Source organism: Capricornis sumatraensis, chromosome 11 (assembly GCF_032405125.1).
Source record: "Capricornis sumatraensis isolate serow.1 chromosome 11, serow.2, whole genome shotgun sequence".
NCBI classification, from domain to species: domain Eukaryota; kingdom Metazoa; phylum Chordata; class Mammalia; order Artiodactyla; family Bovidae; genus Capricornis; species Capricornis sumatraensis.
In genome coordinates this window covers 83,717,034-83,732,474 of record NC_091079.1, presented here as the reverse complement: position 1 = coordinate 83,732,474, position 15,441 = coordinate 83,717,034, and the positions used below count along the sequence as shown (strand labels likewise).

General features: G+C 38.3%; 1 protein-coding gene across 2 annotated transcripts in view; it reads left to right on the top strand.

The window, feature by feature from the left end:
• Positions 1-15,441, top strand: part of VPS13B (vacuolar protein sorting 13 homolog B) — a 779,806-nt gene that overhangs the window by 380,628 nt on the left and 383,737 nt on the right. For both annotated transcript variants that reach the window (XM_068984062.1, XM_068984063.1), the window contains exon 23: positions 1,183-1,403. In XM_068984062.1, the coding sequence (XP_068840163.1) occupies positions 1,183-1,403 (221 nt within the window). The remainder of the gene's footprint in view (positions 1-1,182; positions 1,404-15,441) is intronic.

The window sequence follows — 15,441 nt, the reverse complement described above, 5'->3', positions numbered from 1 at the left end:
TTAATTTAACACATGTTTTATGGTCTCCAAGGTACATACATCCCAGGAGTTACACTGTGCAACCCACTAGTAAACCAGTAAGGGAATACAAAGTTAGAACTTCACTTCAGTTCAGTTCAGTTCAGTCGCTCAGTTGTGTCCCACTCTTTGCGACCTCATGAATCTCTGCATGCCAGGCCTCTCTGTCCATCACCATCTCCCGGAGTTCACTCAGACTCACGTCCATCGAGTCTGTGATGCCATCCAGCCGTCTCATCGTGGGTCATCCCCTTCTCCTCCTGCCCCCAGTCTCTCCCAGGATCAGAGTCTTTTCCAATGAGTCAACTCCTCGCATGAGGTGGCCAAAGTACTGGAGTTTCAGCTTTAGCATCATTCCTTCCAAAGAAATCCCAGGGCTGATCTCCTTCAGAATGGACTGGTTGGATCTCCTTGCAGTCCAAGGGACCGTCAAGAGTCTTCTCCAACACCACAGTTCAAAAGCATCAATTCTTCGGCGCTCAGCCTTCTTCACAGTCCAACTCTCACATCCATACATGACCACAGGAAAAACCATAGGCTTGACTAGACGGACCTTAGTCGGCAAAGTAATGTCTCTGCTTTTGAATATGCTATCTAGGTTGGTCATAACTTTTCTTCCAAGGAGGAAGCGTCTTTTAATTTCATGGCTGCAGTCGCCATCTGCAGTGATTTTGGAGCCCAAAAAAATAAAGTCTGACACTGTTTCCACTGTTTCCCCATCTATTTCCCATGGAGTGATGGGACCAGATGCCATGATCTTTGTTTTCTGAATGTTGAGCTTTAAGCCAACTTTTTCACTCTCCTCTTTTACTTTCATCAAGAGGCTTTTTAATTCCTCTTTGCTTTCTGCCATAAGGGCTTATCGCCTTCCTTAATTTCTATTTTTTTTCTTTTATAATGTAACTTAATTATTGATATAGTAGTATGTGTAATAAATACAAATATTAAGTAACCCTTCGATAGCATGTGAACTATTTAACATGTTGGTCTATGATACAATATATGTTTTTTATGATGCCATATTAAGTGTTTTCTATTTTAAATATTGATAGTACATAATATTTGATAGTAGATAATATTGATAGTAGACACCTTAATATCAAATGACAGTTAACTATATTTTTGTATGTCTGCCTCCCTCACCCCTTTTGTCCCTATTATCAGGTGATGCTTTTCCTTGGACAATCAGCTTGCTTCATTTCAGCATATACACCCTTTTTGGAAAACAAGTGACACTTTGCCTAGTGGAACCCATGGGTTGTACCTCTACACTAGCTGTTACATCCCCAAAATTGCTTGCTACAGGACCTGATATGAGGCATTCATTTGTTGTCTGTCTGCATGTTGACCTAGAGTCACTTGAGATAAAATGCTCAAACCCCCAGGTAGGTACATTTGATTTATGAAAGGAAATTTAAAATAACGTGATTTAAGAACAATTGTTACCCCTTTTGTTGAAGGGTTTCTTTTCTGTTAAGTGTCCTAAATTATTTTTAACAAGGCCATCAAGATCAGAATGGTTAGATTAAGTATTGCTTTGAAGTTCTCTCAAGTTTTGTAATTTAAACTCCTCTGAAAATGTAATGGTGGCAGCATAAATGCATTTTTTGGCTGATGGAATGAAATCAGTTGCAGATGTAAGGTTTTTGAACAGTGAAGAACTACTTTACTGTCAGATTGGAAGAGTCTGTTGAAGTGATCACGTGTAATTTCTAATCAGATTCTCACTCAGAGCTTCATTTGCTCAACATGTAGTATTTTTATTTTAAATCACTGTTGACTGTTTAAAAAAGGCATTTTGTTAATCATTTAACATTCCAGTTGGAATAGGGCAAACACATATATTTGACAGTTTTATAATTTACTATGAGCTCAGGTCTCCTGAGTTTGTACAAATTATTAATTGCATACAATTTAATACTTGTTTATTTGACCTAAACAAACGCTAGTATAATTTCTACTCAGATTGTCAATGTTGAATAATATTTGAAATTATATTTTTAAAACAATACTTTAAAAAATTTTATTGAATTTGACAGATCAGTGTTGATAAATCTTTGTTTATCCCAGGATTAGTAGTTACAAGCCAGTTTTAAAAGTGTCTTTCTTTTAAATTAATTAATTAGTTTTTTTAAAAAACTTTACAATATTATATTGGTTTTGCCATACATTGACAGGAGTCCACCATGGGTGTACAGGTGTTCCCCATCCTGAACCCCCCTGCCACCTTCCTCCCTATCCCATCCCTCTGGGTCATCAAAAAAATAAAAGTGTCTTTTAAAGTCGATTCAAATATTATTCTGTATTTTATATAGCCTTATTACTGATACCATTCTCCTTCTTTCTCCTCTTCTCTTTGTCTCACTCCACATACTGTATATTAAACATTTTGGCTTAATTTTTATATATATTTGTGCATTTTGACAAAATCAGACCTGCTAATATCTTGGTGATGACCTTATAAAAATGCATATCATTAGAATTATGATAAAGCAGATATATTAAACCAATAGCTTATCCAGTATTACAAGACTAATTTCTTTTATAATCAGGGAGGCCTGGCGTGCTGCAATTCATGGGGTCGCAAAGAGTCGGATATGACTGAGCCACTGAACTGAATAAATTTCTTTGAACATTAGTAAATATACCAGTTTAATAGCCATTTGCCATTCTATTATGACCCATAGTGAAATAAAAGAGAATAATTATGAAATGACTTACCCTCTCAAATTATTCTTTGAATGCTGGTTCTGATGGTTCTTGAAACTCACTTTCTAGCAGAAGGAAAACTTCTTGGTTGAGTTTTGTCCCCCATAAAATATATGTTGAATTCCTAACATCTAGTATCTCATTGTTGTGACTTTATCTGTTCATTGGATAGAGATAATCAAGTTAAGGCAGAAGTAAATGGAGAAGGAAATGGCATCCTACTCCAGTGTTCTTGCCTGGAGAATCCCAGGGATGGGGGAGCCTTGTGGGCTTCCGTCTATGGGGTCGCACAGAGTTGGACATGACTGAAACAACTTAGCAGCAGCAGTCAAGTTAAAATGAAGTCCTTAGGGTGAGCCCTCATCCACTGTGATTGATATCCTTATAAAAAGGGGAAAATTAGAATTAGATAAACAGAGGAAGTTGATGTGAAGATACAGAGGGAGAGTGCCTTGTGAATGGAGACAGAGATTGGACTGATCCAGCTGCAAGCCAAAGAACAGCAGAATTGCTAGCTACAATCAGGAGAACAAGAGGCATGAAAGAATCTTCTGAGTCTCAGATCATGGTCCTGCTGATACATTGTATAGGGATTCTCTATATCTCCAAAACCATGAAACTATAAATTTCTGTTGTTTTAAGCCACTCACTTCTTGATACTTTCATATGCCAGCTCTAGCAAGCAGATTGTCAAGAGACAGGTTCACTTTTGTTAGATCCTTTATCATAGAAGGCGTTAAATAGGGAAAAATAGATTTAGCTTAGTTCTTTCATAGTAACAGAAGCCCACCTTCGCCTATCTATCCTATTAATTATTTTTGTATATTCCCGGGGAAAAAAAGGAAAAACTAACAATATAAATTGATGTTTCCAATTTATTTTTAAAATAATTGTATTGCAAAAAGGACTTAAAAACAGCTAGTGAAATTTTCTTCATGAGGTGTAAAGGAAAGAAACACTGAATGAAAAAGGTAAGAATTCATAATGGATAAGTAAAGTATAAAAACAAATCGGATTTGAGAATTGAAAATACAATATATGAAAAAAAAATACCATCTAAGGTTACAGGTGGTCTGCATGTGACAGAAGAGTCACTGAACTTGAGCACAGAGCATAGAAAGTATTGAATTTGAAAAACAGAAAAAAAAAAGATACTTTAAAGAAGATCAAAGCTTAGTGAATGTGGGACAAAACGTTCAAATACATATGTAATTGGAATTCCGGAAGGTAAGGAGAAAAAGCTGGAACCAGAAAAATATTAACAAATAATTGTCCAAAATTTCAGAAAGAGGTAGGCTTTTACATATTCAGAAAGTTCACTTAGTCTCAAGTTTATCTTTGAGGATAAAGTCAAAGGAAAACATGTTTGGAGACATTGTGATTAAAATACTGAACCAAGAAAGATATAGTTTTTAAAAAATCTTGAAAGCAGCTACAAGAAATACATATATATATACTTGAACAATGATTTGAATGACTGCAAATTTCTCATTAAAAATGATAGACAACAGAAGACATTGGAACAATATATTTAAAATGCTTACAAAAAAGCACTCTCAAGCCAGTGTGTGTCCACAGAAACAAAAGTGAAATAAAGACACTGTAAATGAAGAAAAACTAAGAAAATTTGTTACCAGCAGCTCTGCTTTACAAGAAATACTGAAGGAAGTTCTATATGTTAAAAGGGAATGATACTAGATGAAACCTTGAATCTTCAGAAATAAAGAAAACCACCAAAATAATAAATAGCTTGATAAATCTTTTTAAAAAGCTGCTTTAAAAAAATACGTATGACTGTTGAAAGCAAACATATAACACTGACTGCTAGAGCTTTCAATGTATGTAGATATAATATACAAGAAAATTTCATCATTAAGGGAACTTATAGTGGTTTTTAGATTTCTAAATATCTCATGAAGTGTTACAGTGTAACTTTAGATTGTGAAAGTTTTTATGTATATATTTTAGTTTCTTAGTGAAGTGAAAGTCGCTCAGTCGTGTCCAACTCTGCGACCCCATGGACTATACACAGTCCACGGAATTCTCCAGGCCAGAATACTGGAGTGGGTATCCTTTCCCTTCTGCAGGGGGTCTTCCCAACTCAGGGATTAAACCCAGGTCTCCCACATTGCAGGTGGATTCTTTACCAGCTGAGCCTAAAAAAAAGTAAAAATACAGAGATATAGCCAAACACCAATAAATAAATTAAAATGAAATACTAAAAAAAATTCAAATAATCTAAAGAAAAGAAGAAATGATAACAGAGTTACATAACACAGGGTGGAAATAGTAAACAGAAAAATAAAATTACAGGGCTGAACCTTGTTTAACAAGTGTTATTTTAAAGGTTATGATCTTAACTGGTGGAGTGTTAGACCAGGATTCAGCAGATTAAGGCCTGCAGGCAAATTAGACTACACCCACATTTTTATGTATTGTCCAAGAATGCCATCATACTGTGTGTGCATACTAAGTTGCTTCAGTGGTGCCTGACTCTTTGCGACCCTTTGGATCATAGCCCACCAGGCTCCTCTGTGCATGGGATTCTCCACACCAGCAGTACTAAAGTGAGTTGCCATGCCCTCCTCCAGGGGATCTTCTGGATCCAGGGATTGAACCCGTCTCTTACATTTCCTGCATTGGCAGGTGGTACCACTACAGCCACAGAATGAAGTAACAGCAAGGGAGAACACTGTGGCTTAAGAAATATAGAATGTTTGCTATTTGACCATTTACAGAAAATTTGCTGATCCCTGGTCTAGCTGCTCCTAGTAGAGTAGTAATAAAGCAGCACTCTACTATACATTGCATAACAGAGAAACACTTGAAATATTAAGAAACAGAATATAAATACATGCATAGGAAAACATACAAACAGTATAAGAAAGATGGATTTGTTCATTTTAATATCAAATAAAATAGACATAAAGGAGTGTTCTCAGAGATAAACGAAATGAAAGAAAAATTGACAGAATTAAAGGAAAAAATAGGCAATTCTATTCAGTCATATTAGAAAATTATTATCCCATCTCTCTCAGTGATTGTTAAAGAATTAGATGAAAAATAAATAACTGGAGATATAGAAGATATGAAAAATACTTGTGAACCCACTTTCATCTAATTGACATTTATAGAACACTATATTCAACAACCATGGAATTCATAATATTTTCATATATGCATGGTCTCATTGTATGAAGAGAATTAAAATCAGTATATTAACCATAGTCAAATTATATTAGATATCAATAATTAAGAAAACTGTAAATATCTGGACATTAAACACTAGCTCATAAAGGAAAAATATAAGAAACCACAGTTCAGTTCAGTTGCTCAGTCGTGTCTGACTCTTTGCGACCCCATGAATTGCAGCACGCTAGGCCTCCCTGTCCATCACGAACTCCCCGAGTTCACTCAAACTCAAGTCCATCGAGCCGGTGAAACAACATGCAACACTTTAATTGCAAGATATTGTTTTCCACTAAGATCAAGAAAAACACAGGATGCCTTCTTTCATCACCTCTATGTCATACTGACCATCTTAGCCATTGCAGTTAAAAAGAAAGAAATACCCAAGCAAAAGAAATAATAAGACTAAAGATGAAAGAAGTAAAACTCTCCCTTTTTTCATATGATCAAATATGTTATAGAAATTCCCCAAGTAAAAAAAAAAAAAAAGAAATTCCCAAAGTAATGAAAAAGCTATTACTAGAACTAATAAACTTATTATGGTTGTAGAAGACAAAATTAATGTCTAAAAACCAATTGTATTTTTCCGTACTAGGAGCCAAAAATTGGAAAATGGAATAATGAATCAGTTCTGTTTAAATTGATGCCAATAAATATACACAAATGAATTTCACAAAACATGTCCAAGATCTCTACCTTAAAAACCACAAAATATTGCTGAGAGAAGTTGAACATCTAACTGGAGAGAGATACCTGTTCGTAGATTAGAAGACAACATTGTTAGGATGGCAGCTATCCTGAAATTGACCTAGATATTGGGTATAATCACGTTTACAAACCTGGAATGTCAGGCCCATGAATCAAGGCAAATTGGAAGTGGTCAAACAAGAGATGACAAGAGTGAACGTCGACATTCTAGGAATCAGCAAACTAAAGTGGACTGGAATGGGTGAGTTTAACTCAGATGACCATTATATTTACTACTGCAGGCAGGAATCCCTTAGAAGAAATGGAGTAGCCATCACGGTCTACAAAAGAGTCCGAAATGCAATACTTGGATGCAATCTCAAAAACGACAGACTGATCTCTGTTCCTTTCCAAGGCAATATATTCAATATCACAGTAATCCAAGCCTATGCCCCAACCAGTAACGCTGAAAAAGCTGAAGTTGAACAGTGCTATGAAGACCTACAAGACCTTTTAGAAGTAACACCCAAAAGAGATGTCCTTTTCATTATAGGGGACTGGAATGCAAAAGTAGGAAGTCAAGAAACACCTGGAGTAACAGGCAAATTTGGCCTTGGAATGAGCAATGAAGCAGGGCAAAGACTAATAGAGTTTTGCGAAGAAAATGCACTGGTCATAGCAAACACCCTGTTCCAACAACACAAGGGAAGACTCTACACATGGACATCACCAGATGGTCAACACTGAAATCAGATTGATTATATTCTTTGCAGCCAAAGATGGAGAAGCTCTATACAGTCAACAAAACTGTGGCTCAGATCATGAACTCCTTTTTGCCAAATTCAGAGTTCAATTGAAGAAAGTAGAGAAAACGACTCGACCATTCAGGTATGACCTAAATCAAATCCCTTATGATTATATGGTGGAAGTGAGAAATAGATTTAAGGGCCTAGATCTGATAGATAGAGTACCTGATGAACTATGGACTGAGGTTCATGACATTGTACAGGAGACAGGGACAAGACCATCCCCATGGAAAAGAAATGCAAAAAAGCAAAATGGCTGTCTGGGGAGTGACTATTTGTATTCACTTACAAATGGCAGTGAAAAGAGAAGTGAAAAGCAAAGGAGAAAAGGAAAGATATAAGCATCTGAATGCAGAGTTCCAAAGAATAGCAAGAAGAGATAAGAAAGCCTTCCTCAGTGATCAATGCAAAGAAATAGAGGGAAACAACAGAATGGGAAAGACTAGAGATCTCTTCAAGAAAATTAGAGATACCAAGGGAACATATCATCCAAAGATGGGATCGATAAAGGACAGAAATGGTATGGACATAACAGAAGCAGAAGATACTAAGAAGAGGTAGCAAGAATACATAGAACTGTACAAAAAGATCTTCATGACCCAGATAATCATGATGGTGTGATCACTCACCTAGAGCCAGACATCTGGAATGTGAAGTCAAGTGGGCCTTAGAAAGCATCACTACGCACAAAGCTAGTGGAGGTGATGGAATTCCAGTGGAGCTATTTCAAATCCTGAAAGATGATGCTGTGAAAGTGCTGCACTCAATATGCCAGCACATTTGGAAAACTCAGCAGTGGCCACAGGACTGGAAAAGGTCAGTTTTTATTCCAATCCCAAAGAAAGGCAATGCCAAAAAATGCTCAAACTACTGCATAGTTGCACTCATCCTAGATGCTAGTAAAGTAATGCTCAAAATTCTCCAAGCCAGGCTTCAGCAATACGTGAACCAGGAACTACCATGAACTTCCAGATATTCAAGCTGGTTTTAGAAGAGGCAGAGGAACCAGAGATCAAATTGCCAACATCCACTGGATCATGGAAAAAGCAAGAGAGTTCCAGAAAAACATCTATTTCTGCTTTATTGACTATGCCAAAGCCTTTGACTGTCTGGATCACAATAAACTGTGGAAAATTCTGAAAGAGATGGGAATACCAGAGCACCTAACCTGCCTCTTGAGAAACCTGTATGCAGGTCAGGAAGCAACAGTTAAAACTGGACATGGAACAACAGATTGGTTCCAAATAGGAAAAGGAGTACGTCAAGGCTGTATATTGTCACCCTGCTTATATAACTTATATGCAGGAGTGCATCATGAGAAATGCTGGAAGAAGCACAAGCTGGAATCAAGATTGCCGGGAGAAATATCAATCACCTCAGATATGCAGATGACACCATGCTTATGGCAGAAAGCAAAGAGGAACTAAAAAGCCTCTTGATGAAAGTAAAAGAGGAGAGTGAAAAAGTTGGCTTAAAGCTCAACATTCAGAAAACGAAGATCATGGCATCTGGTCCCATCACTCCATGGGAAATAGATAACAGTGGAAACAGTGTCAGACTTTATTGTTTTGGGCTCCAAAATCACTGCAGATGGTGACTGCAGCCATGAAATTAAAAGATGCTTACTCCTTGGAAGAAAAGTTATGACCAACCTAGATAGCATATTCAAAAGAAGAGACATTACTTTGCCGACTAAGGTCCGTCTAGTCAAGGCTATGGTTTTTCCAGTGGTCATGTGTGGATGTGAGAGTTGGACTGTGAAGAAGGCTGAGCACCGAAGAATTGATGCTTTTGAACTGTGGTGTTGCAGAAGACTTGCGAGTCCCTTGGACTGCAAAGAGATCCAACCAGTCCATTCTGAAGGAGATCAGCCCTGGGATTTCTTTGGAAGAAATGATGCTAAAGCTGAAACTCCAGTACTTTGTCCACCTCATGAGACAAGTTTATTCATTGGAAAAGACTCTGATGCTGAGAGGGATTGGGGGCAGGAGGAAAAGGGGAGGACAGAGGATGAGACGGCTGGATGGCATCACCGACTTGATGGACGTGAGTCTGAGTGAACTCCGGGATTTGCTGATGGACAGGGAGGCCTGGTGTGCTGTGATTCATGGGGTCGCAAAGAGTCGGATACGACTGAGCGAGTGAACTGAACTGTGGTTTAAAAACATTTTCTCCTTGAATGTATCATTAAGATAGCAGAAATCCAGACACTTGAAAGAAGTATAGCAACATCTTTATCAAACGGTTACCAGAAATTTAAGAAATCCTTTCTAATTGATGACATGAAGATAGAGCAATAAATAAAATAGTATCAGTACACATAATGGAGCAGTTCTCCTGGGTTCCCTTACCCTACTGCTCTCCACCCGGGTGCCCTTTTCCAATAAAATCTCTTGCTTTGTCAGCACATGTGTCTCCTCGGACAATTCATTTCCTAGTGTTAGATAAGAGCCAAGTTTCGGGCCCTGGAAGGGGTCCCTCTTCCTGCAACAAATGGCGACTCTGGCGGGGACTCTTCTTCGCTGAGACTGACATCCTGACCACTCGGGGTACTCAGGGGCCAGCTTGCCTGCCAATGGACCAGACCCAGTGACCGCAACTGGGACCCTTTTGTCCCTGGTCTCCTCCTGACGCGGACAACTGGCCAGAGTGCCCCAACTGGTAAGGGACAAGAGACTTTATTGACCTCTCTCCTTCCCTGTCTCTTTCCTGTCCTTAACCTTCCTATCTTTCCCTGTTTTTATAGTCCCCCCGGTCCTGGATGCAGGAATCTGGTCAAAGGGCCCTCTGCCTGAGCTGAGGATTGGAGACTGATCACCTCCTTTTGGCAGAGAACTCGAATTCTGGTTCTAGTCTGGTCTGATTTTTGGTAGGGCCGAATTCCAGTCCTCCCTTCTCTGGAGGCCCAGGGAAAAGTCCCATAATGCCTGGGTATCTGTAGGTGGCAGAAGACATCTGTAAGGCCACCCCTCTTACCCCCCTCTCCCACTTCCTCTCCCTTCTTTCAACCTGGCTTCCTTTCCTCCCTTGAAATCTTTGATGTTAGTACTTAGATCTGAAGTTCTGTGTCTCTATAGGAGGTTTTCTGAGAGACTGTATTCTTGTATTTAAGGGCTTCCCTGGTGGAGCCGAGGTTAAAGCGTCTGTCTGCAATGTGGGAGACCTGGGTTCGATCCCTGGGTCAAGAAGATCCCCCGGAGAAGGAAATGGCAACCCACTCCAGTATTCTTGCCTGGAGAATCCCATGGACGGATGAGCTTGGTGGGCTATAGTCCACGGGTCACAGAAAGTTGGACACGCCTGAGCAACTTCACTTTCACTCACACATAATGGGGAAAAGATCAGTATCACACAAGGTGTATGATTGGTGAATAAAAACATGAAAAGATGCTTATCATTATTCATCAGGGGAAAATTAAACAAGAAGACATAATATTACACACCTATTAGATTGGCTAAAATTTAAAAGATGAAGTATTGTGAACCAACTAGAGCTCTTTGTGTACTAATGATGGGAATTACATAACAGTTTTGGAAACAACTTGACAGTTCCTGGAAGGGGGGAAAAATCTTTACTGTACAACAAACCCAGTCATTTCTCCCTAAGCATTTCTTCAGAGAAACAAAAATGTATATGCATGCAGAGACTTTTACATTGGTGTATTTAACAGCTTATTTTTATAGCCCAAAACTAAACATCACCCAAATGTTCATTGAAAGTGAAAGTGAAGTCGCTCAGTCGTGTCTGACTCTGTGACCCCATGGACTGTAGCCCTCCAGGCTCCTCCGTTCTTGGGATTCTCCAGGCGAAAGTATGGGAGTGGGTTGCCATTCCCTTCTCCAGGGGATCTTCTGAACCCAGGGATCAAACCCAGGTCTTCAGCACTGCAGGCAGACGCTTTACCCTCTCAGCCACCAGGGCAGTCCCTGAATGTTCATTAGTAAGTGAATTAAACAAATTCTATCCTATCTATACAATGTAATACTATTCAGCCATAAAAAAGACAAGTTATTGATAAAATGTAAAATTATGGAAGAATATTGCAAGCATTATAGAGTGAAGGATCCCAGACCAAAAAGTCCTTACCGTATAATTCTTCTTATGTATAATGTTATGATAGTAAACCACTATATTGTGACAGAAAGTAAGTTCCTTGTTGCCTGGAGGTAGGGCAGGAATAGGGAAGGAGAAGGGAGTGATTGGAAGGATAGGTTATAAAGGGATATGAAGAAACTTTTGGCAGTAATAAGAAAATTTGTTATTCATATTTTATATTTAGTAGCAGCTCAGTTAAATTTGCTCAGTCATGTCCGTCTCTTTGCGACCCAGTGGACTGTAATCCATGGTATTCTCCAGGCCAGAATACTGGAGTGAGTAGCTTTTCCCTTCTCCAGGGAATCTTCCCAACCCAGGGATCAAACCCAGTTCTCCCACATTGCAGGCAGATTCTTTACCAGCTGAGCCACAAGGGAAGCCCAGTAGTAACTCAATCCCTATGTAATAGACACATATATATATATATATGTATGTATATATCTAGAGAGAGAGATGGAATCTAGAAAAATAGTGATGAGCCTATTTACAGGGACAGAATGATGACACAGACATAGAGTACACACTTGTGGACATAGCAGGGGAAATGGGGTGGGATGAACTGAGAAAGTAGCATTGACATACGTACTCTATCATATGTGAAATAGATAGCTAGTGGGAAGCTGCTATATAACACAGGGAGCCCAGCCTGATGCTTGGTAATGACCAGGAGAGGTTGGATGGGAGGTAGAAGGGAGGCTCAAGAGGAAGGGGAGATATAATTATGACTGATTCACATTGTTGTATGGCAGAAACCAATACAGCATTGTAAAGCAATTACCCTCCCATTAACAATTAAAAAAAAAAAAAGCTTACCGCTATTTGGAGTTATCTACCAGAGACCTTATATTTTGAGGACTTATTTCAGTATTCATTGTAGCCTTGGAAGGATTATCCTACTCCACATAATCTTGTTATCCATAGCTATCCCATCTAAGGATGAAATCTGCTCCTGTTAGTGTTTTAGCCTGGGAGTCTAAAAGACCCTGATGCTGGGAAAGATGGAAGGCAAAAGAAGTAGGGGCCAGTGGAGGATGAGATGGTTAGATAGCATCACCAGCTCATTGGAAATGAATTTGAGCAAACTCTGGGAGATAATGGAGGATGGAGGAGCCTGGCATGTTATACAGTCCATGGAGTTCTAAAGAGTCAGATACGACTTAGTGACTCAACAACAGCAACTACTATTATTATTAATTTTTTTCATTTACTTTGATACATGAGTATCAAAGTAAAAGAAAAAACTTAAAATTAATGGGGTTTCCCTGATAGCTCAGTTGGTAAAGTATTTGCCTGCAATGCAGGAGACCCTGGTTCAATTCCTGGGTCGGAAGATCCACTGGAGAAGAGATAGGCTACCAACTCCAGTATTCTTGGGCTTCCTTGTGGCTCAGCTGGTAAAAAATCTGCCTGCAATGTGGGAGACCTGGGTTTGATCCCTGGGTTGGGAAGACCCCTTGGAGAAGGGAAAAAGGCTACCCCACTCCAGTATTCTGGCCTGGAGAATTCCATGGACTATATAGTCCATGGGGTCACAATGAGTCAGACATGACTGAATGACTTTCACTTTCACTTCACTCTCACACGGAATAGTATGTGATTTCTGTAAGTCTTATTAAAGGTAAGACTATGGCTCAAAACTAGAGCTCTGGAATATCCCCTTTAGATATTCACCTTGTTTAGAATTAAGCTCATGTTTTATTGTTGTTGTTTAAATATAAAGCAGTTCTAAGCCAAGTCATCACATAAATAACTTATTTGGGTCTGGTATTCCCTTATTATGTCTCCTCTTTTCTTTACATTTTCTCAATCACTTGATTTCTAGGGGCTCCTTGCTGCTGCTCCCCAAACACCAAAGACTTTTTTTTTTTTTGAGAAATAAATGAAGGCTGAAAGAACCTCATGCCCTGAGAATCCCTCTGTACCCAAAATGTAATGAATTTTATCTGTGCATTTAATTCCGCTTTTCTTTCTTGATGAGTCCTAATAAACCAACTTCTGTTAAACTGCTACCAACTGCTATATCCAAAATTGATCACAAGATTGTTGGGAACTTTAAGTGAGATATTTATGAAAATAACTGCAAGTTCTGAAATGCTGTATAAATGACATTTTGATAGTTTAGATTGACTCTGATATAAAATTTGAGATCCTCTATGTAAATTATCTTGAATATCCCTGATGGAATATGGCAGTATTCCTGAAGGGACTAGAAGCTACAAAACCACACAGCACTTTGAAGAATCAAGTACTCAAAGATTTGTTGCTGATTTTTGTAGTTCAGTTGCTAAGTCCTATCTGACTCTTTTGTGACCCCATAGCTTTTCTGTTGGTGACGTTGCCCAGGCAAGAATAGTGCAGTGGATTGCCATTTCCTTCTCCAGGAGATCTTCTGACCTAGGAATCCAACTTGTGTTTCCTGCTTGGCAGGCAGACTCTACCACTGACTGAGCCACTTAGGGAAGCCGGATTAAACAGACATCTGCATAATAAATAGATAAGCTAGATAAGGGAGGTTTTGATTTTTTTTTTCTTTCCAATTTTAACAAGTCTTTGACTTAAAATTTTAAACCACAGTATCAAACATGTATTGAGAGGATAAAGCAATACAACACTGGTTAATACACTGAACCAATGGTACAAGTTTGAATTTGAGACTTTACATGTAGTTTGTAAGTATCCATATAGCCTGTTATATCTCCATATCTCTGGAAATTGCTTCATTAGGAATCTGTGAAGGCAAACACATTATGTCTAATCGCTGAAGGATTTACTTGAAAACTCTTTTCAGAAATGGGCTCCCCTGGTGGCTCAGATAGTAAAGAATCTGGCTGCAGTGCAGGAGACCTGGGTTTGATCCCTGGGTTGGGAAGATCCCCTGGAGAAGGGAATGGCCACCCCCACCAGTATTCTTGCCTGGAGAATTCCATGGACAGAGGATCCTGGCGGGCTGTAGTAGATGGGGTCACAAAGAGTTGGACACTACTGAGCCACTAACAGTTTCAGTTTTCAGAAATAAATGTACTAAGGAAATGTAATTTTATTAACAATTATTTATTTTATTGTTTTATAAATACTCAAAATCTTTGCAAATACTATTTGATATCCTTGTGTGCCAGATTAACCTAAATTTTAATGGTAAAACATGAGACTCCAAATAAACCTCTTTTTGTGAGTGATTGCTTTAGCCTGTATTCCAGACTCCCTCTGGATTCTGTCAAAATTACAGATGATGACTTGATTTTTTTTCCATTTAGCAGTGCATTTAGCATTTAGCAGATATTTATTGAGTGCTACATATAGGCCAGAAATGAGGGGGAAAGATTAGTAAGATAAACACATGAAGAAGGCCATGCCTATGCACATCATAATCCAACTGTTGAAAGCCACAGATAAAGAACATATCTTGAAGGTATTAGAAAAAGAGAAAAAATGACACATTACATGCAAGAGGACTGATTTTTTATTGTTCGCTTACTTCTCATAGGAAACTGTAGGAATCAAAAGATCAACATCATTAAATTATGAAAAATTTTTATAAAGCCTCTCAACTCAAAATTCTAAATAAAAAATATGTAACATTTATGAATGAAGACAAAATAAAAGGAGTTTTTGTATGAAAGAATCTATCACCAGTAGAACTACACTGTAAGAAATCCTAAAGGAAATCCTTCATGCTGAAGGGAAATGAAACCAGATGTTTGAGCAACTTTTCAAATGTTTATTGGCCATTGAGTTTGCTCTTTTATAAACTGACAGTTCATTTTGTTTACATTAATTTGTATTTTCCTAATTATTAATGCAGATGGACAGATTTTCATTGTTTCTTGGCCACTTAATTTGCTCTTTTTATGAGTTATTTCATATCATTTACTTAATTTTTCTGTCAAATTTCTTAGCAGTTTGAAGAGCCTCCTTATATTCTATAAATGCAGACCC